Source organism: Apus apus, unplaced genomic scaffold (assembly GCF_020740795.1).
Source record: "Apus apus isolate bApuApu2 unplaced genomic scaffold, bApuApu2.pri.cur manual_scaffold_41_ctg1, whole genome shotgun sequence".
Lineage (NCBI taxonomy): Eukaryota > Metazoa > Chordata > Aves > Apodiformes > Apodidae > Apus > Apus apus.
In genome coordinates, this window is record NW_026248852.1 from 112,931 (window position 1) to 140,650 (window position 27,720).

Consider the following 27,720-nt stretch of genomic DNA (forward strand, 5'->3'; position numbering starts at 1 on the left):
GGAGGGAGCCCAGGGGGGGCAGAGCAAGTGCTGCCTCGGGCTGGTCCTCTGCTGCTGAGCTGGGCTGGGCTCCTGGGGTGGAGGGAGCTGCTGGCAAGTGGGCAGCTCTGCAGAGAGACAGCTCTGCCCAGGAGCAGCTCCTCTGCACAGCCCCAGGGCTGAGGGCACTGCCTGCAGGCACCAGGGGAGAGGAGCCAGGCAGGGAGAGGATAAAGGCAGCCTGGGCTGGAAGGATGCTGAGAGCTTCAGTCTTTGGCACCTTCTGTCTGTGGCTGCAGGACAATGCAGCTGCAGTTGCTGCAAGGATCTCCCAAAGCTGGAGCATCTCACAGCCTCTGGGATCTGTAAGTACATTTCTCACAGTTCCTCTAGTACAGACAATAAGGATGTCCTGTGGAGCAGGGCTTCCCTGCTGCTCCATCAGAGGGACAAGGAACAATGTTTTACTGAGTGCAGTTTAATGCTGAGGGCTTTTCTGCAGCAGCCTCCTAAGGCAGGAACAGCCTGTGGGTAAGAAGATCTCTCAGAAAGGCTCTCAAGGCTCCTTCAGTGCTGAGGGAGTTTTGACCCAGAGCAGGTCTTCCCTGATGCAGTCACAGGGAGAGGGGATGGAGGCTGCCTTCTCCTGAGGAGGGCAGCAGGGTGTGCAGGGGGGTGTGCAGGCAGGGGTGCCCAGGGCTGTTGTCAGAGCAGGGTCCTGCAGCTGAGGGGCTGTGTGCTGGGGCAGGGGCTGTGCTGCCTGCCAGGGGCAGCTCTCAGCCTGCCCGGGGAGCTCCTCAAGGACTGTGGGGAGAAGCTGTGGGGGAAGGAGTGACGTCCAGCAGGGCAGAGTCCTTCTGCTGCCAGGAGAGTGCTGCCTGGCTCAGGGCTGGTCCCAGCTTCCTCCCTACCTCCTGGCATTTCTAAGGGGATTTCTCAAGAAGCACATCAGCTCAGCAACATCTTCCCCTTCCCAGCCACAGCAGGTTTCTGTCATCTGGTCTTTAGCCCCTGCAGACACAGAGATGCCCCTGGCCAGGGTTTGCAGGCAGAGCTGAGCAGACAGCGGTGGGATGGGGGCTGTGGTCACTGGCAGGGGGCTGAGTTGGGACAGGGACAGGGCTCCTGGCAGCTCAGCTCCAGCAGCAGAGACACAGGCAGGCAGGGAGAGGAATCTGCTGCCAGAAACAATGGGGAGGGGATATGGCACCTTCCTGCAGCTGCTGTGCTGCAAACACCTTCCCTCCAGCAACTCCTCCCTGGTCTCCTTCCCCAGCCCAAGCAGAACCTTTGCCCTCAAGCCCAGGGGGTCTTGAGCAGCCATTGCCCCCAACAGTCAGAGCCCAGAAGGACCAACCCCTGATCTCCATCTGTCTTTGCCTGTCCCTCCTCCCTGGGCAGGAGCTCTGTGCCATGTCACTGCTGTCCCTTCCTGCCTGTGCTGCCCTTGCCTGCCCCTTGGATTGGCTGGGGTGGGGGCTGGAGGAGGAGGGAGGGCAGGTTCAGCTCCTGCCCAGACACTGACCATTTGGATCCTGCTCTGCAGGTGTGTTTGTGGCAGCAAAGTGCCCAAGTCTCCTGCAGGCAATTCAGGACATGCAGCCATCTCCCTGGGTGTCCTGCTGGGCTGCAGGGTGTCCTCCAGAAGGGCACGGCTCTCCCAGAGTACAGCTGTGCCACCAAGGACACCCATGGAGAAGACACGTTGGTGCCAAGGCCATGGAAGTGCTGCTGGACAGCCACATGTGGGCAGCTGCAGTGATCCCTCTGTGTCCCCACCTGGGTGGGAAGAGATGAGATCCTCCTCAGGTGGCATAAGAAAAGGTGACGGTTCTGTTCTCTTCTCTTAGACTCTGGATTCCCTTCTTTTAGCAGGGTCCAGTTTCTCTTCAGGGGAAGCCCTGGGTGTGCTGGTCCCCCAGCTCCAAGCTGCTAACACAGAGCAGCTGAGACCGGGACTGATGGGCAGAGCAGCTCACCTCTCTGCACCGAGGGACGGGCCCTTTGCCTCTCAGCACCCATGGGGTTGCACTTGGGGTGCAGCAGCAATGTCAGGGAGTGCAACCACCCAAAACCACTCCCAAAAGTGGCAGGTGCAGCTTGAAAAAAACAAAAACAGGAAACAAACCAACCAAGATCCTGTCAGCTCAGTTCTGCACCTGGGCAAAGTGGGGATGGTGATGCTGAGAAGCTCTTTGATGTATCAGGAGTAACTTTAATTTGAGATCACGTGGCATTCCTAGTTCACCTTTGCTGCAGAAAAAGAAAGACTCCTGGGGAACTCATCAGAGATTTTTTGCTCCCAACAGATTCCTCAGCCAGCAAGCCCTGGAGCTGAAGTGAGGGAGCTGCAGGAAGGTTTCCTAAAAAGAGAGTCAGAGTGTGGGGTGGCTACGAGAGGTGCAAGATGTTTTCCTTGGAGAGCTCTGGCCTCACTCTGTACTGCCTGTTCCTTCTCAACAGATAAGCATACCCAGAGAAAGGAGATGTGCAACAGCAGCTCCATCAGCCAGTTCCTCCTCCTGGCATTCGCAGACAGGCGGGAGCTGCAGCTCCTGCACTTCTGGCTCTTCCTGGGCATCTACCTGGCTGCCCTCCTGGGCAACGGCCTCATCATCACCACCATCGCCTGGGACCACCACCTCCACACCCCCATGTACTTCTTCCTGCTCAACCTCTCCCTCCTCGACCTGGGCTGCATCTCCACCACCCTCCCCAAAGCCATGGCCAATTCCCTCTGGGACACCAGGGCCATCTCCTACTCAGCATGTGCTGCACAGCTCTTGTTCTTTTTCTTCTTCCTCTCAGCAGAGTGGTCCCTTCTCACCATCATGTGCTATGACCGCTACGTGGCCATCTGCAGACCCCTGCACTACGGGACCCTCCTGGGCAGCAGAGCTTGTGTCCACATGGCAGCAGCTGCCTGGGCCTCTGGGTTTCTCAATGCTCTGCTGCACACAGCCAGTACATTTTCACTGCCCCTCTGCCAGGGCAATGCCCTGGGACAGTTCTTCTGTGAAATCCCCCAGATCCTCAAGCTCTCCTGCTCACACTCCTACCTCAGGGAACTTGGGCTTCTTGTGGTTAGTGCCTGTTTAGTGTTTGGGTGTTTTGTCTTCATGGTGGTGTCCTATGTGCAGATCTTCAGGGCTGTGCTGAGGATCCCCTCTCAGCAGGGAAGGCACAAAGCCTTTTCCACCTGCCTCCCTCACCTGGCTGTGGTCTCCCTGGTCATCAGCACTGGCATGTTTGCCTACCTGAAGCCCCCTTCCATCTCCTCCCCATCCCTGGAAATGGTGGTGGCAGTTCTGTACTCAGTGGTGCCTCCAGCACTGAACCCCCTCATCTACAGCATGAGGAACCAGCAGCTCAAGGACGCCCTCAGGAAAGTGATTTCTTCATTGTTCAAGAGTGACAGATTTAAAGCCTCTTTCCATAAATGACTCCATTTTTTGTTATTCCATCACTTTTTTTGCTTGTTTATTCAGGGTTTTTTTGATTTTTTGGTATTCTACTCTGCGGAGGTTTGTTGTTGTTTTATTTATTATTAGTATTATTATTTTATTTATCATTACTGCTGTTGTTATTGTCATCCATGGTTTTGTTCCTGCAAAGATGTTTGCACTTGTGTCGCTACAACTGAGACACCGACCTGCTTTGTTTCCTTTGATCCATTATTAAAGTTTCTAACACTTGCTCTGAGTCCTTGGCTGTCCAGGAACCCAAATTAGCTGCTCTGCATGGCATCCTGTCCCCCAGCCATGTCACTTGCACCACTCAGCTCTCTAGGTCATTGATACAGATATTAACCAGGACTGGTCCCAGGACGGACCCCTGAGGGACACTTGTCACCATCTCCATCTGGACACTGAGCCATTCACCACTGCCCTCTGGATCTGACCATCTCACCCATTCCTCATCCCCTGAGCAGTCCACACATCAAACCCTTCTCTCTCCAGGTTAGAGAGAAGGATGTTTTGAGGGACCACGTCAAGGGCCTCACACAATCCAGGGAGGTGACACCCATGGCTCTTCCCTTCCCAATGATGCAGTCACTCTGCTGCCCTATTTGCAACTGGCCTTATAACTCTGAGCACACACCACTGGCTCCTGGGACACTCCTTGAATGCCCAGGCCCTTCTTCTCAGGGTCACTGCTGAGTTGCTCAGCTCTCAGCCAGCCCTCATTCTGGGGATGATTCTGCCCCTGGCAAAGGACTGACTGCTTCTCTGGGTAAAACTCTGTGAGGTTTCTTCTGACTGAACCCCAGAGTTTTTTGAAGTCCCCCAGGAGTGAAGCTGTGTTTGGACCCCTGTTAATGTGTGTGTACAGGTGGCTCACCCTGACATGGGGGGCTTCTGACAAGACCAGAGCATGAGGAATTGCAGAACACCACATATCTTAGGTGAAGGCACTAGTTTTATTCAATATGTGGCCAAGGTAGGAATGCCCATGGTGACAAGCTCAGAAACACCAAATGAAGGTACAAAGGAAGCCAAAGCAAGGGCCAGGGAGGAAAGTGTGAGCAGAGATGGGGTCTTTGTGTGGGAGGGCACAGAGATCACAGAATCACAGAATTGTCAGAGTTGGAAGATCATCTAGAGATCATCTAGTCCAACCCCCCTGCCAGAGGAGGTTCACCTAGAGCAGGCTGTACAGGGGGTTTTACTGTCTCCAAAGAATCATAGAATCATTAAGGCTGGAAGGGACCTTAAAGATCAGCAAGTTCCAACCCCCGTGCCATGAACTGGGCACCCTACCACTAGACCAGGCTGCACAAATCCTCATCCAACCTGGCCTTAAAAACCTCCAGGGATGGGGCATCAACAGCCTCCCTGGGCAGACCATTCCAGTTCCTCATCACCCTTAGAGTGAAGAATTTCTTTCTAATATCTCACCTAAATCTCCCCTCTCTCAGATTAAAACCATTACCCCTTGTCCTACCACTGTCCTCTCTCATGACAAGCCCCTCCCCAGCTTTCCTGGAGCCCCTTCAGGCACTGGAAGGTGCTCTAAGATCCCCCAGAGCCTTCTCTTCTCCAGGCTGAACAGCCTCAACTCCCTCAGCCTGTCTTCAGAGCAGAGCTGCTCCAGCCCTTTGATCATCTTTGTGGCCTTCTCTGGACCGTCTCCAGCAGCTCCATGTCTTCCCTGTGCTGAGGGCTCCAGAGCTGCTCTCAGTACCCCAGGTGGGGTCTCACCAGAGCACAGCAGAGGGGCAGAATCCCCTCCCTCACTGTGAGATGTGTTCACCTGATTCATGTTAAAATGGAAAATCACAGGGTGAAGAATAATGTTTTATGGAACAATGTTAGAGTCATAGAATGAAGAATAATCCTTTGTGTATAGTATCTGTGCTTGTGCTGCCTGCTTTTGTATAGTGTAACAAAATTTGTATCTTCTGCTTGCATTGCATGAGATTTTTTTATTATGTAGCAGACATTGGGCAAACATCTTAAAGTTATTTTTTAGGATAGACCGGCTTTCTTGTAAAACAATGAGGATAGTATAAAACAGATTCGTGGAAATAATTAACATAAGCCAACCCTTTTCTCAAAATAGTAATGCATATGTATTAGTCAAAAAGGATAAAACCTGAGAGATGAAACTGTTTGGGGCACGTCTTGTTGGAGCAGAGACTCCCGGTGCGCCCAGCGCTGTTTGCTGCTTCCGTTGGCTTAATAAATTACTGATTTGGATAAAGATCCCACTTGGGAACGAATCATCAAAGAAACCTTTAAGACCACATATCTTTTGGCTTGCTTTTGGATATTTTAAGAACTGGATATGCTAAACTTTAAATATATATATGTTAACTCAAAGGAACCTTTTTAATCAGAAGGAGAGTGATTGTGATTATGGATCCGGACTTCATGCCCTTTTCCGGCTTTAGTAGTAACATTAAAAACAGGACGAGTTTAAGGAAAAAGATAAAAATGGAGAGGGGAAAGAAAAAGATAACCGGGAGCCGCTGGACAATTTACTTCCTCCGTATGTTAACAATCCACCTCTGGCAGCGACCCCCCCTCCCGTGGCTGCAGCAGCTCCACCAGCACCGGAGTTAGAGCAACCCCCAGCTCATGTACAAGAAGTAAGACTGCTGTAGCTGAGGAGGCTTCTCTGTACCCCTTTAGAGAAGTCCCTCTTGGAGACAATCAAGGAGGCATCGGGTTTGTGGTAGCCCTGTTAAATACTACAGATGTAAGAAATTTTAGGAAGGAAATGGGGACCCTATTAGATGATCCCCTCAGAGTAGCTGAAAGACTGGATCAATTCTGAGGTCCCAATACTTAAACTTAGGAGAAATACAATCCATTTTAGGAATCTTATTTATTGCTGAAGAAAGGGAAAAAGAATAGTGCAGGCATCCCTGGGACATGATAAAAAAAGATTCACGGTTCCCGTCTGTTATTATTGTAACAAAAAAGGACATATTCAGAGGAACTGCTGCAAGCGGGAACAAGATGAGAAAATATTTAAAGAAGAATAGGGGTGTCAGGGTGTCGCAAGCCGGTATTGGGGTGGTGCTGCCGGCTGTCAGGATCCTTTTGCGACTGCCCCTCCCGATGTGGAGGGGTTTGTGAATGAGCCCGAGGGTCACACGCGGCGCTGCCTCTCACGGAGGAACGGCCACCGCGGGGCCGTATTTCAGGGGGGGAGTTAGAAAGGACCCCCACCCCACCACGCTCAGAAATTGCCTCTGAAGCCAAGGTTTGCTCCACAAACTGATCGGTTTATTAAGGGTTAACACAAACCCAGGGATGATGTTTAGGGACAATGCAAATGTGAATGGCTACCAGGGATATCAATATGTGTGTAGTGAGAAAGTGTCCTTTAGGGAGGCAATGCAAGAGGTCCTGAGCTTTTGAGGGAGAGGGTTAAGGACCAAAGGGAGGAGACGTCAGTCCTCCTTAAGAGATCGCACGGTGTGTACGAGTACGAGGAAAGGACTATGTGTGCGTCTGTCTGTGTGTGAGTGTGAGGAGAGGAGTGTGTGTGTGTGTGTGTGTGAAGTGATGTTCTGTTTTAATCCGTTAGCAGGGAATAATCAGGACAAGCCTTTGCTGTCAGAAAAGGAATTTTGTTTAGACTTATGTGGGGAAGAAAAAGAACAGTTTCCCACACAGGGGCTTTATCTTTTGGGGACTTCACCATCAACAGAGCCCTTGATAAAATTATTAATTGGTCCCCACAAAGAGGAAGTTTTATTTTTAGTGGATACAGGGGCTGAAAAATCAACCATTCAGAAACTTGTAAAAGGAGTAGAAAAAGGATTAAAGGTATCCCAGTCAAACTTAGAGTTTGTAGAACAGGAGGTAAAATACTTAGGACATTGGCTGAGTAGAGGAAAGAAATGTTGGATCCTGATAGAGTGTCTGGGATCCTATCCTTAAGACCCCCACAAACCAAAAAGGAAATTTGGCAAGTCCTGGGATTATTGGGGTATTGTAGACCATGGCTTGAAAGTTAACTAATAACAAACTTAAATGGTCTGCAGAAGATGATAAAAAATTTGAAGAAATAAAAAGGGTATTAACACAAGCATCAGTATTAAGTCCCCGAGATATGGAAAAACTGTTTTATCTCTTTGTGACTACATCAAACCAAACTGCATATGGGGTCCTCACTCAAGACTGGGCAGGAATCAGAAAACCTGTGGGGTACTGTTCTAAGTTACTTGACCCAGTGAGTAGAGGATGGCCTGCTTGTTTACAAGCCTTGGTTGCTACAGCATTATTCACAGAGGAAGCCAGGAAGATTACTTTTAATGCTCCTTTAAAGGAATACACCCCACATAATGTTAGAAATGTTTTACAACAAAAAGAGGAAAAATGGTTAATGGGTAGCCGGATCCTAAAATATGAAGCAATCCAGCACAATTTTTGTTTGGAGAACCATTAGAGGAATTACAACATAACTGCTTAGAAGTAATTGAGACCCAGACTAAGATGAGACCAGACTTAAGGGACATTGAATTGGAAAGAGGAGAAATACTTTTTATAGATGGCTCCTCCTGAGTAGTAGAAGGAAAAAAGAAGATCAGGATATGCAATAGTTAGTAAGAACTTAAAGCTTGAGGAATTAGGACCCCTAAGCCCCTCATGGTCAGCTCAGGCTTGTGAGTTATATGCCTTATACAGGGCACTGGAGTTATTAAAAGGAAAAAGTGGGACTATATTTACAGATTCTAAATATGCATATGGAGTGGTCCACACTTTTGGAAAGACTTGGGAAGAGAGAGGTTGAATTAACACTCAAGGAAAGAACCTTGTACATCAGGAATTAATAAGAATTTTAAGGGCATTAAGAGACCCACTTTTTAAGAGCCTACAAATGTATTCTGGAATTAATTCAAATACAGTGGCTGGGACTGCACTTCTTAGGACACAATTTGTAGCTAAATCATGGGGAGATATAAGAAGGAAATTAGAAAAACTCGAGGATTGACAAGAAAGAAGATTAGAGAAGTTACTTAGAGAAGCCCTGAGAGTCTTAAGTTAGGAGAGACAAAGCCGTTAGGAGAGAAAAAGGGAAAAGTTGTATGTACACAGCTTTGGTTGAACACTAGTGATGGAGAGGATGTGTACAATTGTGTGCAGATGTGTTTGGGTGTGGGCGGAGGCCTCTCACCTCGCCTCCCCCCTCCCACACAGCTCCTGCTGTGCTAACTGCTGGAGAGGAGTAGGGGGTGATGGGGTCAGGAGAGCTCGAGCCTGGGGGTCGGCGGTGGTGGATGGACGGGGTCCTCCCTGGACGCCGGCCATGGATAGAAAAGAAGAGAAGAAGAAGCAGGAAGGAAGTTGTCTTCTGGGATCTCTGACCTTCCTCTGAGCTCACGTAGCTCTCTGGAATGGAAGATCTCTGGCCAGTTTTGCTGTCTGTCTAACTCAGCCTCCTCCGGGGGGGTCAGAGATCTCCCTGTAGCGTCTGAGCCGGCAGAGTGAAGGTGCGACCTTGGAGACCCAGCAGTTAGAGAAACATTCCAGTGTCTTATCAGCTCTAGCTAGGACACTGTTGCTAGTTAAAAGAAAGACATTAAATTTGAGCATTCAGTCAAGGGGACAAATTGCAGATTAAATTAAAGACTTTTGGAAAAAGGGAATTTTAAAACCATGTATGTCACCTCATAACACACCCATTCTCCCTGTGAAGAAACCAGATGGGTCATATAGGATGGTACAAGACCTAAGAGCTGTGAATCAGCGAACAATCACAAAGATCCCTGTGGTAGCAAATCCTAATACTTTACTGAGTCATGTATCCCCCAAATACACTTGGTAGAGTGTAAAAGATTTTTAGGTATGCTTTTTGGGCCTGTCCTTTGGATGAGGAATCCAGAGATTATTTTGCCTTGGAGTGGGAGGATCCCAATAGGGGACAAAAACAACAACTAAGATGGACTGTATTACCACAGGGGTTTACAGAATCACCCAATTTGTTTGGACAAACTTTAGAAAAAATTTTTTTACAAGATTTCCTATTACCCAAGGAGGCAAAGTTATCGCAATATGTGGACGATTTATTAATAGCAGAAGAAACTAAAAAGGAGACCCGAGAAGCAACCATTAAATTGTTAAACTTTTTAGGAAAAAAGCCTGGGGACAGTTGCTGTATGTTCTTGAGGCAGGTGGTAACTTACTGGGCAGGGACATGATTATACAATTGGGCTTGCAAATCAGAACACACTCAGAATGTGTGGTTATTTCTATGAATGTGTTAAAAGAACAAGATGAGGCTGGAATAGATCCCATGGTGTGCAGTCTGCAATATGTCACCAATATTGGTCATGTATTTAATATAAACGAAGGCCCTGTTCTGAGAATACCAGAGAATTGGGAAGTATTTGAACGAAATTGGAATATGACTCTAAATTATTGTAGGCAAAAATTTGGAGGACAACTAGTTTAAATTAAGGGCAAAAACAACATACAAATTGGAAGGAGCTAACCCGAAAACCCTGCGAGTGTTCAGAAAAAGCCACCCCTTAAGACAAAAGACAGACAAGAGAGCAAGACCGGGTAGGGAACCGGTGGTGCAGCTTAAAAGGTCTGCCAAGGGCTGCAACCCCTTCGGGCTGTGACCGCCGACCACTATGGCCCTTACCGGACCTCTGCTAGTCCTGTTTGGGTGAGTTCTTTAGCCCTAACTACAGTGACCAACTGCACTCAATGTGTAGTTACTACTAAATGGGGACGGGTAAGCTCTCAAACTTTGGTGTATCATACTATGACTGTAAAGGTCAAAAATTAGGACACTGTATTCATAACGAGCCCCAGTATGCTTTATGCAAAGAAGGAAACAGGACTATATGCTATGATCCAAAAGAGCTCCCCTATCAATATTGGGTGGAGATTAGAACAAATGACCAGAATGGGAGATTGATAGGATCAAGTAAGGTGATTGTGAATCTGACTACACCTGTCTGAGTGTCTTTTGATGCATGTGACACTATTGATGATGACCCATACACTAACTGCGGGAACATGGGTTGGAGGAAATATTATAGTCAGAGTGAAAAATATGTATGTGTTAAACCTGAGTCGTCACTACCCACCAACTGCTATCACAGTGAGGTGGAAGAGACTGCCAGGAGCTATTACTATTGTGCTGCCGGGTGGAGTTGTGCCTGTTGGAGTACAGCTCCTAGCTGGAGATGGCCTCGACAAGGTAAAGGTACCGGATTAGAAGCAGAAATAGCAAAAGGAATAATCCACTCCAATTGTACAGCTCATTCTTGTAACCCTGTTAATCTAACTATTTGGAATCCAGAAAAATGGAAACAACAAGAGGTGAAACTGGAATACTGAATTATGGACCTGGAGAAGATCCAGGTGCTGTTTTATAGATAACAATTAAAGAAAAATCTAGAGAGTCAATACAACACCAGTTATTGTTTCACTCCTTTTATCATGAACTAGAAACAGGAGTAAAATATGAAATTCCCACCGTAGCCAAAAATTTATTTGTAAATCTTGCTGAAAACATTGCTAAATCATTAAATGTAACCAATTGTTATGTTTGTGGTGGAACAAATCGAGGAGAACGATGGCCATGGGAGGCTATGGAAAGCAATATAAGTGATCCAAACAGATGGAGAACAGTAGAAAAGGGAAACAGGAAACAACAATGGGTACTTCAAACAAGTATAATTGGAAGAAGTTGTTGGCAAAATTTAAGGAATGATGGAAAACAAGTAGGTGACCTGGAATGTGAAGGAGGTTACTTGTGGAATGAAACTCGAAAGGATTGGGACCGGTGGGGAAGCCCACTAGAGATGAATGGTCAATCTAAGAATTGGACCAATGGAACGAATATACCAAATGGTTGGTCAACTCCTGAAGGACATTATTGGATTTGTGGCAAATTAGCTTATGCATTTTTGCCAAGAAACTGGACAGGATCCTGTGTGTTAGGAACTATAAGACCCAGTTTTTTCCTGTTACCCATAAATCGGGGTGAACGGCTGGGAGTCCAAGTATGTGCAGAAGCCGATGAGTTAAGAAAAAAACGCTATGGGCGAAATTTACAAATTGGGAATTGGAAAGATAATGAATGGCCACCTGAGAGAATCATTGCCTATTATGATCCAGCCACATGGGCCAAGGATGGGTCATGGGGTTACAGGGCCCCAATATACATGCTTAATCGGATAATAAGGTTACAAGCTGTAGTAGAAACAGTTGTAAACAAAACTGGGGATGCACTAGGATTAATCGCCAAGCAAAATACTAAAATGAGAACTGCGTTGTATCAGAACCGTTTAGCTTTGGATTACTTGTTAGCACAGGAGGGGGGAGTTTGTGGAAAATTCAATCTTAGTAATTGTTGCTTAGAAACTGATGATGAAAGAAAGGCTGGAAATGAACTTGTAAAAGAAATGAAAAAGATTGCACACGTTCCAGTTCAAACTTGGAACGGAATTAACTTAGGAGGATTTTCTTGGGAAAAATTCATGGGAGAAAACTGGTTGACCAAAATTGGAATAATTATACTCGGATTATGTGCAGGATTGTTAATAATTCAGTGTTTGATACCTTGTTTCATCGGGCTCATACATTCAATCATTCAAGGGATGCAAATATCTGTACTACCCATCGACTCGGAACCAGGAAAAGAGGAGACACATTCTCTAATGATATTGAATACAAAGGGAGATTGGGAACTGATGCCAATTCAGCAGACATTAGCACGACTGGAAACAAAACCACGATTCAATACCATAAAAGAAGAAAATGGGGGATTGTGAGATGTGTTTACCTGATTCGTGTTAAAATGGAAAATGTATTCACCTGATCCATGGAAAACCACAGGGTGAAGAATAATCCTTTATAGAACAATGTTAGAGTCATAGAATGAAGAATAAACCTTTGTATATAGTATCTTGGCTTGTGCTGCCTGTTTTGTATAATGTAACAAAATATGTATCTTCTGCTTGGACTACTGCTCTTGTATTGTGCACCTTCTGCTTGCATTGCATGGGATTTTTGTATCATGTAGCAAACAACTTAATGTTATTTTTTAGCATAGACCGGCTTTGTTGTAAAACAATGAGAATAGTATAAAACAGATTCCTGTAAATCATTAACATAAGCTGACCCTTTTCTTGAAATAGTAATGCATATGTATTAGTCAAAAAGGATAAAAACTGAGAGATGAAACTGTTTGGGGCACGTCTTGGTGGAGCAGAGACTCCCGGCGCGCCCAGCGCTGTTTGCTGCTTCCGTTCGCTTAATAAATTACTGATTTGGATAAAGATCCCACTTGGGAACAAGTTATTTATCACAGGAGGAGCACTCTGTGAGAGCCTCTTTAGCATGGGCTGGCTGCATGGCAGCTCCTCAGGGCTTTCAGGTGTGTCCCTATTACCATAGATCTGGTGAGAGGCCAGTGCTGGGGAGGGTGGTTGTTCTGGCTGCTGAGTGACAATGGCCCTGGGGCAGCTTTCCTGGGCTGCCCAGTGAAGACAGAGCAGAGCCTGCCCTGCTGGTTGCTCCTGCCTGTCCCAGGAGCCTGGCTGGGCCAGGAACACGCCGCTGTGCCCCCACCCTGCACACTCACACACTGGAGCTGTTCCCTGCTGCTTTCCTCTCGGGGACTCTGCCCAGCCCAGCTCTTCCCCAGCTCTCCCAGCTCCACCTCTCCCTGCAGCCCAGTCTGGGCAGGCCCTGCAGAATGAAAGGAGGAAATGGAGCTCAGGGGCAGGGACTCTCCATCTGGCAGGCTCAGCAGATCAGCAGCTCAGGAAGTGACAGCCCCAGGGCCAGCCCTGCTCCCTCCCTCCAACCTCCCATCTCTCTCCTCCAGGCTCCTCCTGGCCTCCCCAGAGCTCAGAGTGAGTCCAGAGGAGGCCACAGAGATGATCCGAGGGCTGGAGCAGCTCTGCTCTGGAGACAGTCTGAGAGAGCTGAGGTTGATCAACCTGGAGAAGAGAAGGCTCCAGAGAGACCTTAGAGCACCTGCCAGGGGGCTCCAGGAAGGCTGGAGAGGGACTTTATTTCAGGGCCATGCAGTGACAGAATGAGAAGGGAAGAGTTTCAAACTGAAAAGAGAGATTGGGATTACACTTGAGGAAGAAATTCCTTCCTGAGGGGGTGGTGAGACACTGGTGCAGGTTTCCCAGAGAAGCTGTTGCTGCCCCAACCCTGGAAGTGTTCCAGGGCAAGTGGGATGGATCTTGGAGAAACCTGATCTAGTGGGAGGTGTTGCTGTCCATGCAGGACAATAGAACTAGATGACCTTCAAGGTCCCTTCCACCCCAGCCCACTCTATGACTCTGTGCAATGCAGGTCAGTGGCAGTGTCTCTCTGGCTGGCATGCTCAGGAGATCCTGGTGCCAGGCAGCCTGCAACCCTGGGAAAGTGGGAAGGGAACAGCTTGGATATGCCCAAGTGCTGGTGCTCCCTGGCAGTGCTGTTGTGCAGCCCTTACCCTGCCCCTCTGCACAGAGGCTCTGAGAAGGTCTCCAAGGAAGGATCTCTGAGTGGCTGGAAGGTCTGGATTCTGTTTAAACACACAGAGAGCACGGCTCCTAATTTACACAGTCTCTGGGTCAGACACAAGCTGGACAGACACAGAATTAGAAAGGGCACAAGTACTGACATTCCTTTCTGGACAACATTAGAAAAAGAAGCACAGAGCAACAAATACTCTGTGAAATTCATAATCAAACCCCAGAAAAATGAGCAAAGATGGGCAGGACATACAAAGAGAACAATCAGCAGTGATTTGCACAAGAAAACAACCAGGTGAGCACTTATGAAAATCCTCCAGTCACCAGTTTCTGCACAGCATCCTGGAGCTGCTGGTTCCTCATGCTGTAGATGAGGGGGTTCACTGCTGGAGGCACCACTGAGTACAGAACTGCCACCACCAGGTCCAGGGATGGGGAGGAGATGGAGGGGGGCTTCAGGTAGGCAAAGATGCCAGTGCTGATGAACAGGGAGACCACGGCCAGGTGAGGGAGGCAGGTGGAAAAGGCTTTGTGCCTTCCCTGCTGAGAGGGGATCCTCAGCACAGCCCTGAAGATCTGCACATAGGACACCACCATGAAGACAAAACAGCCAAAAGCTAGAAAGGCACTAACCACAAGAAGCCCAAGTTCCCTGAGGTAGGAGTGTGAGCAGGAGAGCTTGAGGATCTGGGGGATTTCACAGAAGAACTGTCCCAGGGCATTGCCCTGGCAGAGGGGCAGTGAAAATGTACTGGCTGTGTGCAGCAGAGCATTGAGAAACCCAGAGGCCCAGGCAGCTGCTGCCATGTGGGCACAAGCTCTGCTGCCCAGGAGGGTCCCGTAGTGCAGGGGTCTGCAGATGGCCACGTAGCGGTCATAGCACATGATGGTGAGAAGGGACCACTCTGCTCCAAGGAAGAAGACAAAGAACAAGAGCTGTGCAGCACATGCTGAGTAGGAGATGGCCCTGGTGTCCCAGAGGGAATTGGCCATGGCTTTGGGGAGGGTGGTGGAGATGCAGCCCAGGTCGAGGAGGGAGAGGTTGAGCAGGAAGAAGTACATGGGGGTGTGGAGGTGGTGGTCCCAGGCGATGGTGGTGATGATGAGGCCGTTGCCCAGGAGGGCAGCCAGGTAGATGCCCAGGAAGAGCCAGAAGTGCAGGAGCTGCAGCTCCCGCCTGTCTGCAAATGCCAGGAGGAGGAACTGGCTGATGGAGCTGCTGTTGGACATCTGCAGCCCTTTCCTCACGAGCAGCTGCCAGAGGAGGAAAGCACACTCACAAGTCAGGACAACCCTGAGCAAATCTCTTCCCATTCCCTCCACATACACCCTACCCTCTGAAAACACACATTGACTCTCTCCTTGTTTACAGAACATTCCTCCATCTCCCTGGCTGGAGCTCTGGTCTGTGCTGGCCAAGTGTGCTGTAAGGAGACCTGCAAAAAGAGTTTTTCCTGCTCCAGAGCAGGGGCAACATGGGAAAGAGCATGAGGAGCTGCTAAGCAGGTGACTCAGGCTGAGATCCCAGTGCCTTGGAGCCAGGAGCTCTGCTGTGCAGCAGAGGAGACCAAGGGCTTGCTGCGGGGAAGGGACCTGACTGCAGCTGCTCCTGCTGGAAGCTGTCCCCACCTCTCCTCCCTGGCCCTGCTCACAGCCCCATCCCACCCAGCCTGTGCTCAGCTCTGCCCTGCAGAGCCCTCCTGGCAGCAGGACCCTGCCCAGGGGCAGCTCTGTGCTGGCCACTCCTGAAGAGGAGACCAGATCAGCCCTGGGGAGAGCACAGAGCTGAGGGCAGTGCTTCCTGCAGGCAGAGGAAAGGCTGAAGGCACTTTCTCAGGGGCCTTGACAAACCTGCTCCTCTCTCCCTGCAAAGCTGCAGGAGTCTGGGTCTCCTGTCCAAGCCAGCAGCTCCAGGACTGGTTCCTCCCCCCCGCACAGAGGGGCATGCAAAGAGACACTCACCATGCCCAGGGCTGTGCAGATGTCTCCTTCAGCAGCTCTCAGCCCTCCTGCCCCTCCTGCCTGCCTTTATCCTCTCTCCCTGCCTGGCTCCTCTCCCCTGCTGCCTGCATGCAGTGCCCTCAGCCCCTGCTGGGGCTCCTCTCCACAAGGCAGGCTCAGCTGCACACTCCCAACTTTCTGCAGCATTAATGGGTCCCAGGGAGGACCATTACCAGGAAAGGCTGCACAGGGGCTGCTTAGAGCAGGAACCTGGAAGCACTCATGGCAGGCAGGGAAAGGCCATGGCAAGGTGGCTCTGATGAGCAGTGAAGCTGAAGAAACCTCTCCAGAAGGCAGAGTCAGGTGCAAACTCCAGAGTTTCTGGCAGTGTGAAGGGGTCCCACTGAGGGACATCCCTGACAAAGCTGCCTGGGCTCTGGTCAGAGCTCCACAGCCCAGGAGATCAAGACCTGAGCTGGGGGCTCTCAGCCATGGCTGTGCCCCCAGCTGTCCCCACCACAGGCTGTCCTACAGTGTCTGAGTCCTGCAGCTCTTTCCCTGCAGGCTGTGGACATCACCCTGCTTCCCAAACTGGCCCCATTGTGATGTCATGGCCATACATCCCATACAAGGCCATATGAGGTACTGAGGCCTGAACCAAAGAGGACCTCTAGAGGAATCTCACAACCCAGCACTATATATATATGTATATTTTGATGACAATCTCTAAATACCTGGTGCAACACTTACTGTGTAGCTGTAACCAGCAGACAGATCTCTCTTTATTTAGAGGCACGCTGCAAGGCCATGAAACCAGACATCTGGCCTTGGGGAGACAGATGTGGTTCAAGCCAAAATAGGGAGAGATTCCACCCACCCACCACCCTTTGGCCCAGCCAGTCACTAGACTGGTTTTGAAATGAGTCCCATTGTCTGACTCAAGTCTTCCTGGAAGGACCATCTCCTTCACTCCTTCTATTTAGCAGCCCTTGGACACGTCTCAGGAGAACAGCAGTGGGTTTATTGTCTCAGGTTCTCATGTCCTCTTTATAAGATCACACTAGAGAGACCACAGGTGGCATCCAAGTGGGTCCTGCCTCTCTTGCTGCTGTCTCCTAGCAGGACGTGTCCCCTTCATGGCTGCAGCACCAGCCTTCCCATCTCTCAGGCATCTTATTCCTTCCCTCAGTCAGTTTTTCCATGGCTGAGGTGTGGAACTGATGGGGATCAGAGATCATGTCTCCATGCTGTCGTGCTTTGAAAGCCACTTCACTCACAGTTGGTCTTTTGTAGTCATCAAATCATCCCCTGAAGGAGAACATCTGGGCATGTGCTGCTGGCACAGCCTGCACAGACCTCTGGAGCATTTGTGTGTGGCACAGAACGTCACCAGGATCTGTAACCCCTTGTTATCATAGATCACCTCTGGCACAGCCAGTTCTCTCAGACACGTGATGTCTCTCTCAAGAGTGGCTGTTCTGCTTCGGCGCCAGTCGATGTCACCCTTGTGGGGGTATCTCTGCCTCACAGCTGACAGAAGTTGGCTCCACAGGCTGGGAGTTCCTGCCTTACTCCCAAGTGCTCTATCAATGGCAGCATCTCTGGCCAGGGATCCCAACTGCCTGCCTTCTCTTTCGTCCATGTCATAGATTTCAGCCCCACTATCAAAGCAGCAGAGCAGCCAAGGCAGAAGGGGCTCACCTTCATGGAGGGTCAAGTCCTTTCTCATGAGGTGCAGTTCCTTTAGAGAGAAAGGTTGGACAAGGTCATCGTTGTCATCTGCTTGAGAAGGGCCTGCTCCTCCATCTGCTTGAGAAGAATCTTCTCCATCACTCTCTTCCTGGTCCTGTGGCAGCTGTGGAGATTTCAGACAGGGATAAGCTCTGGGACCAGTTGTCTTTGCCTTTCCCTTGATGACAGGATGAACCTTTACTCACTGGATGGAGGGCGAGTGGCCTTGGTCTTTGCAGCAGCAGCAGTGGTGGCAGCAGCCTTGCCTGGGGGGGAGTGGCAGTGAGGGGAACAACATCTTGCTCTACCATCCACAGAACATTCTAAACATTCAGCAGAAGCATCCCTACTGAAACCTGCCATTCAGATCCAGAGCTGGGAGATTCAGCCCGAGACAAAATGCAGAGGTAAAGCTGACCCTGCCATTACCAACATGGACCTTTCTGTTCACATCAAAGCCCTTACTACACACTGCCACCCTACAGATCAGTATCAAAACCTCTGTGAGCACTAAATATCTTCTCGCAGGAGAGATGATGGCTTTGGCTATAGTCTTATAAATAAAAAACAATCACATACATGAACCAATCTCATCTACATAAAAGAATCAGCAGAGCAGCTCCACAGAGCAGGATGATCCCAGCTGCACACCACATGTACAACTGCATCTTGGGAAAAAGCTGCAGCAGAAACTTTGCAGGAAGTGTCTGTTCAGTTTTCAACCTGACAGTAGATTCAGCAGAAGTGCAGCCCATTGCTACCTGAGGGATTCCTGCCATCAGAGCTGGAATCTTCAGCATTCGGCAATGACTTTAGAGCCTGGGCTAAAGATTCAGCCCCACGTGGGGCACCAATAATTGCTGTCACGGTTTGACTCAGGATGGGCATGGAAATGGCCTTTGTCTAGACAGTCTGCACCTGGAAGGACAGCTTTAGAAAGGGCCATTGTCTCATGACCACCAGGCAAAATTTTGTGTTGAGGCTCTGGACTTGATTTCTTCCTTGTCCCTTCTTGGGGTAGCCAGGAGGTGTTGCACAGTTTTCCTACAGTTGGTGTTGCTCATCCTCCCACCCACTGCCCCCAAGAAGAGTCCTGACCCACAAGTGAGGGATAGGATCTGCCTTCCTATTGCCTGGGGCTCAGAGTTTGGCCTCACTGCTTCATAGAATAAATAAAGACACTAAGAATTCTTAGCTTCAGAGCCACCTGCACAGGGACTTTGCCTCCCTGCAATCACAGCCTCCAATTACCTGCTCTAACGAGTCCCTGGGGAGGCTTTGTCAGCAATAGCCCTCAGTGGGGCCAATCACTGCTTCAAGGTACTTTCAGTTTTGCTTCTGGCTTCTCAAAACCAACCATTCATTCATTCATTGATTCATCCATCTCTCAGCACCTGGGGTTCCTGGACTCAGCACCAAATACACTGTGGGGCTCATTAAGATACAACAACCCTAACGAGCTGTGACTTTTCCTGTCATGATCTTCAGGTCCTCAAGACTTGAACAGCTAATTGGAGTCTTTTCATTGTGTAGTTAAGGAGGAATCTTTCATCATGTGCCTAATGAAAATGGCTTGGTTTTCCTTATTTGAAAGGCTCTCTTTTGTGGCATCTCAGAGCAGAGATAAAGGCAACTCAAGACAAGATGAGAAATTAAAAACTAACAATGAGATAAAGCCAAATAAATCATTTGTCAGACTTGTTCTAAAATTAAAGGTACACAAATGCAAGTACAACATAAAAATATTGTTGCTGCTTCACATCTGTTTCAGAGCTGTATTTTCCTTCATAACTGCTTTAATAATATTTGAAACATTCTACTTTTTAAGTGATATCTGTATTGTAGATATTTTGTGATGTAATAATTAATTATGCTGTATTTCATTATGTTGTATTTTTCTCTTAGATGTTGTATAATTGCATTTGCTGAGCATACATTTTAAAACAACAACCTGTTGATGAGGGGTGGCTTTTGGGAAAAACTTGGGGAATACGGTATTGGGAACCTGGAACCGATAGAGGGGGAGTAACTGATTTGTAAATATCCCTCTCGTCGGATAAGGGGATACCTAATGGAAGAAGTAGAGAAATCTATTAGTGCTTTAGAAGCCTCCCTGAGATCCTTATCAGAAGTAGCATTACAAAACCGTCGAGGATTGGACTTATTGCTTGCACAGCAAGGGGGGTTGTGTGTTGCTCTAGATGAGGAATGCTGCGTATACGCAGATCACACTCGAGTAGTTAGAGACACCATGAGAAAACTACGAGAAGGATTAGAAAAAAGAAAGAAAGAGAAGCACAGCAAAGTTGGTATGAATCTTGGTTCAATTATTCCCCATGGATGAGTACGCTATTGTCTACCATCGCGGGACCCATGATACTGTTAATCTTGGAATTAACATTTGGCCCTTGTATATTGAACAAAGTAATTGAAATTGTAAAAGGCAGACTGGAAGCTGCCCATTGAATGCTTATCAGGCCTAAATACGAGCCATTAGATAAGGAATCAGCAATGGAAGAAACATTAGCTTTAAGTCACGCTGAACTCCAAAGATTTGATGAACAAAATGGTAAAAGAAAAAGGGGGGATTGTAATGAATAAAATCCTGCTTGTTAATCAAATCAGGCTTTCTTAAAGGCTGGTGAAAAATTATAATGTTTTGACACTTCGCATACCTAAATCACAGGCATCTGGTGTGCTTTGACACTTCACATGCCTAAATCACAGGCATCTGGTGTGCTTTGACACTTCACATACCTAAATCACAGATATCTGGTGTGCTTTGACACTTCACATACCTAAATCACAGGCATCTGGTGTGCTTTAACACTGCAAAGGGAAGAGCTAAGTTGTGCGATAAGCTGTAAAGGGTCACCCATAGGACACCGATGAAGATGAGGAGCCTTCAGCCTCACGACCACCAGGAGGCGGGATAAGACCGACCCCCCAGCAACACGTCGCTCAGACACAGAATATACCAGGAATGACACATACACGGGAACCAGAAGAGCATATAATCAGCTACTCCCGGGAAGCGGGTGCGCGCCGCTGGCGGAGCAAAGACTCCCCGGCCGCCCAGCGCTGCTTTGCTTGCTGCCGCTTGCTTAATAAACTAATGTGATTAATTGGGCTGGTTCCTGTCAATTATTGGGCCACAATCTAAAACAGTGATGTTATACTTCATTATGCTGTATTTCATGATGTTGTATTTTTATCTTAGATGTTGTATAATTGCATTTGCTGAGCATACATTTTAAAACTCTTTTGTTATTAAATGTCTTAAAACAGTATTTAAAAAAATAATAAAGTGTTAAAAAAGACACCCTAGACGAGTATCACTTGGAGAATGCTTCTATCACCTCTTCAATCAACTGAAAATCAACCGAAATACCCATTGAAAGAACCCCCCATTTTTGAGGTATTGTCTGAAATTTTCCTCCTGAACTACATGATGAAAATGCTCCCAAGGAGCTGTAAGGGTCTTGAAGACCTGAAGAGACAGGGAGACAAAAGGCTCGTTAGGGCTCTCTGCATTTTAATGACTCCCAGGGTGTGTTTGGTGCTGAGTCCATGATCCTCAGGTGCTGAGGGAAGAGTGAACAAAGTGCTCAGGAAGCCAGAAGCAAAACTGAAAGTGCCTTGAAGCAGTGATTGGCCCCACTGAGGGCTATTGCTGACAAAGCCTCCCCAGGGACTCGTTACAGCAGGTAATTGGAGGCCACTGTCAAAGTAATTAAAAAAAAACAGTAAAACACGAAAAAAAAGCTTGTTAGTGTTTTATAATACTTGCTTGTTAGGATGAGGATGATCTAGCTCGTTAGGGCTAATGCCATGAACCTCAGATACTGAGAGAAGCCTGAACAAAAGGAAGGACCCTGAAGCACTAAGGGGTCCCCCTGAGCCTGACAAAGCCTCCCCAGGGCCTCGCTAGAGCAGATCATGGGAGGCCATGAGTGCAGGGAGGCAAAGGCCCTGGGCAGGTGCCTGTCCTGCTGAGAAACCCTTTGCTTTGTTGGATGGAGCAGAAAGGCCAAGCCCTGAGCCCAGGCCCTGGGAAGGCAGATCCTGTCCCTCTCACAGGGCTCAGGGCTCTTCCTGGGGGCAGTGGGGGCTGAGGGGGAGCAATGACAAGGCAAAGGAAATTCTGTGACACCTCCCAGCTTCCCCAGGAAGGGGCAAGGATGAAACAGAGCCCAGAGCCTCAAAATACAATTGCTGCTGGTGGGGCTTGGTGCCCAAGGCAACTATCATGGCCAAGAGGACAAAGCCCTCAGTTCTACTGAGCCCTTTGGCCCTGCCAGAGCCCTTGGCCATCTCTACTGCAGACTGTCTTTCAGTGTCTGTGCCTGCAGCAGCCTGGAGACATCCATCTGATTATCTCATCTAGACCTCATCCTGGCATTTCTGCACCTTCACTGATGTCTTTCTGCTCTCCCTGCTTGTTCACTTCAACAGAGCCAGGGGCTGATCCAGAACCTTCTCCAGTTGACCTGTTACACCACAAGGCTACACTTCAAGTGATACCTCTTTTTCTTCACCTCCAGTCTGAACCTTCCAAGCTGCACTTAGTGAAGCTTTTCTTCTCTTCCCGCTACCAAGAAAAGCTGCATCATCTCTGGAACCTCCATTCAAGCAGTTCCAGGCTACTGCTGTAGTGCCATGAGCCTCCACTTCTCCTCACTAAGAAGCCCAGGTCCCTCAGCCTGTTTGGGTTTGTGCTGAGACCAATGTTGGTAACACAGGGATGTCTGAGTTGCTGCCAAGCCGTGCTGACATGAAGCCAAGGACTTGCCCACCTTCTCACACTGCCCCTGTCCTGCCAGCTGCTGCTCTGCAAGGAGCTGGAGGAGGCAGAGCCAGGACAGCTGACCCAGAGTGGCCACTGGGATGTTCCATGTGATGTCATGTTAGTACTGAAGCTGGGGGGAGTTATCCAGGGGAGTGTGATGGCTGCTCAGGAACTCACTGAGCATCAGTCTGTGGGTGGGAGTGGTTGCATCACAATTTGTTTCCCTCCTGTTTTGTTTCTAATCTCTTTTCTTTGATGGTTTTGGGTTTGGATTTTTTATTCTTTTTGAGCATACAAATGTATTTCATTTTTAATATTAGCATTAGGATTATATTTTGTTTGAATCATTAGGAAATTCTCAACTCAACCCACAGAAGATCTTTTCTTTTTCCTCCAATTCTCCTTCCTGTCCCACTGAGCCACGTGAGCGAGGGGCTGTATCCTGCTCAGTTGCTGGCTGGGGTTAAACCTGAACAGTCCTTTTGATTTGTGGTGCCCAACGTGGGGCTGGAAGGATTCAGAGAAGGACAGCTCTGAGCAGAGCATGGTAAAATGAAGCATTTATAATTGTTCATTGTATTGTTTTCACAGTCACTGGGCACCATGTTGGTTGCTTTGCTCTCTGAGCTGTTATGAGAGCTGTGGGATGTCACACCTTCCATGCTTCTGGAGGTGCTGGTGGTCACCTCTGGAGCCTGGCTCAAGGGCATCACTGGGCTGGGCTGTGTGACCCTGATGGTGAGACTGACCTGGGATCCAGAGTCAGCACTGCTGTCACCTCTGTCCTTCAGCTGCAACCTCCTGGAGACTGTTAACAATGACAGTCCTCACCATTTCTCCCCGCTGAACCCATGGATGGAACAGACATCTCTGGCATTCAGGGGCCCTGAAACACCTGCTGCAATCAAACAAGCCCAGCAGTTCCAGCCTCCCTGCTTTGGAGGGCAATGGCTGAAAGAGAACTCTGGGGAGGTCTGGCACATGGATCATATCACACTGCCACCAACCACCAAGGCAAGTGCCATGTGCTCACCAAGGTGGAAGGAACCACCGGATGGCTGGAAACATCTCCTGTGTCCCCTGCCACCACCCACACACTGTCCTGGCCTTTGGAAAACAAGTCCTATGTGACATGGTACCCAGCAAGGATGGAGTCAGACTGGGCCAAAGGGCACTGAGTGGGTGTATCACAGCCCCCAGAGGTGCCAGAGGTGATCTATGATAACAAGGGGTTACAGATCCTGGTGACCTTCTGTGCCACACACAAATGCTCCAGAGGTCTGTGCAGGCTGTGCCAGCAACACATGCCCAGATGTTCTCCTTCAGGGGATGATTTGATGACTACAAAGGACCAGCTGTGAGTGAAGTGGCTTTCAAAGCACGACAGTATGGAGACATGATCTCTGATCCCCATCAGTTCCACACCTCAGTCATGGAAGAAATGACTGAGGGAAGGAATAAGATGCCTGACAGATGGGAAGGCTGGTGCTGCAGCCATGAAGGGGACACGTCCTGCTAGGAGACAGCAGCAAGAGAGGCAGGACCCACTTGGATGCCACCTGTGGTCTCTCTAGTGTGATCTTATAAAGAGGACATGAGAACCTGAGACAATGAACCCACTGCTGTTCTCCTGAGACGTGTACAAGGGCTGCTAAATTGAAGGAATGAAGGAGATGGTCCTTCCAGGAAGACTTGAGTCAGACCATGGGACTCATTTCAAAACCAGTCTAGTGACTGGCTGGGCCAAAGAGGGGTGGGTGGGTGGTATCTCTCCCTATTTTGGCTTGAACCACATCTGTCTCCCCAAGGCCAGATGTCTGGTTTCATGGCCTTGCAGAGTGCCTCTAAATAAAGAGAGATCTGTCTGCTGCTTACAGCTACACAGTAAGTGTTGCACCAGGTATGTAGAGGTTGTCATCAAAATATACATATGTCCTGGTTTGAGCCAGGATGAAGCCAATTTTCCTTTTTACTGATTTTTTTTTTTTCCTTCAGTAAGCTTGCTTTTAACTAGCAACATTCTGTTCTAGCTAAACTGATAAGACACTGGAATGTTTCTCTACCTGCTGGGGCTTCAAGGTCGCACCTTCACTCTGCCGGCTCAGACGCTGCAGGGAGATCTCTGACCCCCCCGGAGGAGGCTGAGTGAGACAGACAGCAAAACTGGCCAGAGATCTTCCATTCCAGAGAGCTACGTGAGCTCAGGGGAAGCACAGAGATCACACAAGACAACTTCCTTCCTGCTTCTTCTTCCCTTCTGCTCCACCTGTGGCCGGCATCCGGGGAGGACTCCGTCCCTCCCTCCCCGTGGACCCCCAGGCTCCAGCTCTCCTGACCCTCATCACCCTCCGCTTTCTCCAGCAGTTCCGGGATTTTATGGGACTGTTCCCAGCTCAGGAGATGCTGTGGGAGTTGCTGGGGTGGGGGGAGGAGAGAGGCTTTTGCCAGTCTCTGAACATATTTGTATGTAATTGTATATCTTTCTTTTATCATTGATGTTGAATTAACGCTGTGTAGTTGAGTTTTCAATGCAGCCAAGTCTCTGTCTTTTCCTCTCTCTCCCTCCCTACCCGGGTGGCAGGGGAAGGGGGCCGAGAGCATTGTTGAGGACCTGAGTCAAATGCTGACAACAGTTTATTGGCGCCCAACGTGGGGCTTGATTTTAAGCCCAGATTACACAGTTTGATTAATTGGGAGTGTTCAAAATTCCATCTCTGATGGGAGGAATCCCTCAGATAGCAATGGGTAACAATTCTGCTGAATTTCCTGATGGATTGAAAACTGAACAGACACTTGAGCAATGAATCTACTGGATCTTTTTCCAAACCTGCAATGGTACATGTGGTGTGCAGCTCAGAGCATTCTGCTCTGTGGAGCTGCTCTTGTGATTGTTTTATGGTTTATTGATAGAACTGTAGCCATAACCAACCATATGATTACCGGCCTAGTGATCCTAGGGATTATGATACTGCTCTTTATGGGGGCACTGTGTGTGTACAGTTACAGTACAAGTCCTAGTGGTACAGCTCCTAAAGTGAATGGAACGGTTCATGTTGGTAACAGCAGGAGCTGGTTCAGCTTTGCCTCTCCATTCTCTTTCGAGCTGAATCTCCCAGCTCTTGATGTGAATAGCATTGTTGCAGTGGGGATGCTTCTGCTGAATGTTTATAATGTATTGTGGATGCGTAGGGCAAGATGCTGTTCTACTCACTGCCACTCCCCCACAGGCAATGCTGCTGCCACTGCTGCTGCCAACTCCACTGCTCCTGATACCACCCCTCGTACTGCTACAAAAACAGCTGCCTCTACAAGTGCTGCTACAAACACAACTGCTTCTACAAAGATAAAATCCACTCCCTTTCGAATCAGGCTAGTTCACCCTGTGACCAGGAGCAAGGCAAAGGCAAAATTCTCCTCCCTGAGACATCTGGAGCTTCTTGTAGCAACAGAGACTGAAACTGAGGAAGGAGAGGATTCTAAATCAGACCACTCTCAAGCAGATAAAAGAACAGCAGGCCCTCCTCAATCAGATGATGACAATGACCTTGTCCAGCCTTTCTCTATGAAAGAACTGCTCCTCATGAGACAGGACTTCACCCGCACTGATGGTGAGGGAATTCTTCCTTGGCTGCTCTGATGCTTTAATAGTGGGGCTGAAACCTGTTATGTGGATGAGAGAGAAGCCAAGCAGCTGGGATCCCTGGCCAGAGATGCTGGTATAGACAGAGCACTTAGTAATAAGGTGGGAATTACCACCGACTCCTTTCAGCTGTGAGAGAGAGAGACCCCCACAAGGGTGACACCGAATGGTGCTGAAGCAGATGTGATGGCCATTGAGATGTCATGGCCATACATCCCATACGAGGCCATATGAAGTACTGAGATCTGAGCAACATGGTGGCTCATCTTCATGGAGGGTCAAGTCCTTTCTCACAAGGTGCAGTTGCTTTAGAGGAAAAGATGGGCATAGTCATCACTGTCATCTGCTTGAGAAGGGCCTGCTCCTCCATCTGCTGGAGAATAATCTCCTCCATCACTCTCTTCCTGGTCTTGCAAACTGCCCAGGTGGATTCTGGAGTGTCTTGAGAGAATTTCTGAGCACAGCTGGTAGATGGGCCAGCAAGGGTAACCCTGGAGCTTTCTCCAAGCTGAACACCCTGAACACCCTGAACAACTGTCTCAGCCTGTGTGCAGAGCAGAGGTGCTCTGAAGATTGTTGTGGCCTCCTCTGGACTCACTCCAACAGCTCCATGTCCTTCCTGTGCTGGGGGCTGCAGAGCTGGACCCAGCATTGCTGGAGGGGTTTCACCAGAGAAGAGCAGGGGAGGACAATCCCCTCCCTTGACCAGCTGGTCACGCTGCTGGTGATGCAGCCCAGGACACAGTTGGCTTTCTGGGCTGCCAGCACGCATTGCCTGCTCATCTCCAGCTTTTCATCCACCAGGAAGTACCCCCAAGCCTTTAATCTCGTGGATGCTCTCAGACCCTTCATCCCCAGCCTCTATTGATACCAGTGGCTGAACAGACCCAGGTGCACTTGGCTGTCTTGAACACTGTGATGTCAAAATGAGCCCACTTCTGGAGCTTGTCCGGGTCCAGCTGGATGGCATCCCATCCCTCTGGTGTATGGACCACATTGAGCCATTGCCCACTACCCTCTGGATCTGACCATCCAACCAATTCCTCATCCCGTGAACTCTCCACACATCCAATCCATCTCTCTCCAATTTAGAGAGAGGGATGTTCTGGGGGATTGTGTCCAAGGCCTGACACGAGCCCAGAAGGTAACACCTGTAGCTCTTCACTTGTTCACTGAGGTAGTCACCCTACCCCAGAAAGCCCCCAGGTTGGCCAGGCAGGACTTGCCCTTGCTGAAGCCAGGCTGGCTGTCTCCAGTCAGCTCCCTGTCCTCCATGGGCCTTGGCACAGCTTCTAGGAGGATCTGTTCCATGCTCTTCCCTGGTGCAGAGGGGAGGCTGAGAGGTCACTAGTTCCCAGGGTCTTCCTCTCTACCCTTCTTCAAAAAGGCTGCAGGAAGGAAGTCTGAAATGCAGAGGAGCAGGCAGGGCCCCTGAGCAGAAAGTCAAGGCAGTGGGAAGCAGCCTGGCCTGACTGAATAGAGAAACCTGGTGTCAATTCAGGGCAAAAAGGAGAGTTTATGGCCCTGGGACAAAGGGGAAGGACAATGAGGGGGACCAGAAAGAGGCTGTGAAGACGTGCAGGAAGAAAATCAGAAGGGCCAAAGACCAACTTGAAGTCAACCTGGCTCCAGATGCCTAAGATAACAAGAAATGCTGCTACAAATATATTAACAACAAAAAGAGGATTG

At 49.0% G+C, this 27,720-nt stretch overlaps 2 protein-coding genes across 2 annotated transcripts; one reads left to right on the forward strand and one right to left on the reverse strand.

The window, feature by feature from the left end:
• Positions 1-336: 336 nt before the first annotated feature.
• LOC127396257 (olfactory receptor 14J1-like) lies at positions 337-3,422 on the forward strand. Its single transcript, XM_051643878.1, has 2 exons — positions 337-344; positions 2,443-3,422. Exon 2 carries the CDS (start codon positions 2,466-2,468, stop codon positions 3,420-3,422), a length of 957 nt encoding a protein of 318 aa, XP_051499838.1. The 5' UTR covers positions 337-344; positions 2,443-2,465.
• Positions 3,423-14,233: 10,811 nt separating this feature from the next.
• On the reverse strand, positions 14,234-27,306 carry LOC127396258 (olfactory receptor 14J1-like). The gene is made up of 3 exons (XM_051643879.1): positions 27,222-27,306; positions 26,919-27,010; positions 14,234-15,184 (listed from the first exon to the last, which is right to left on the reverse strand). The coding sequence occupies exons 1-3, from the start codon at positions 27,304-27,306 to the stop codon at positions 14,234-14,236; spliced, it is 1,128 nt and encodes a 375-aa protein (XP_051499839.1).
• Positions 27,307-27,720: the final 414 nt, after the last annotated feature.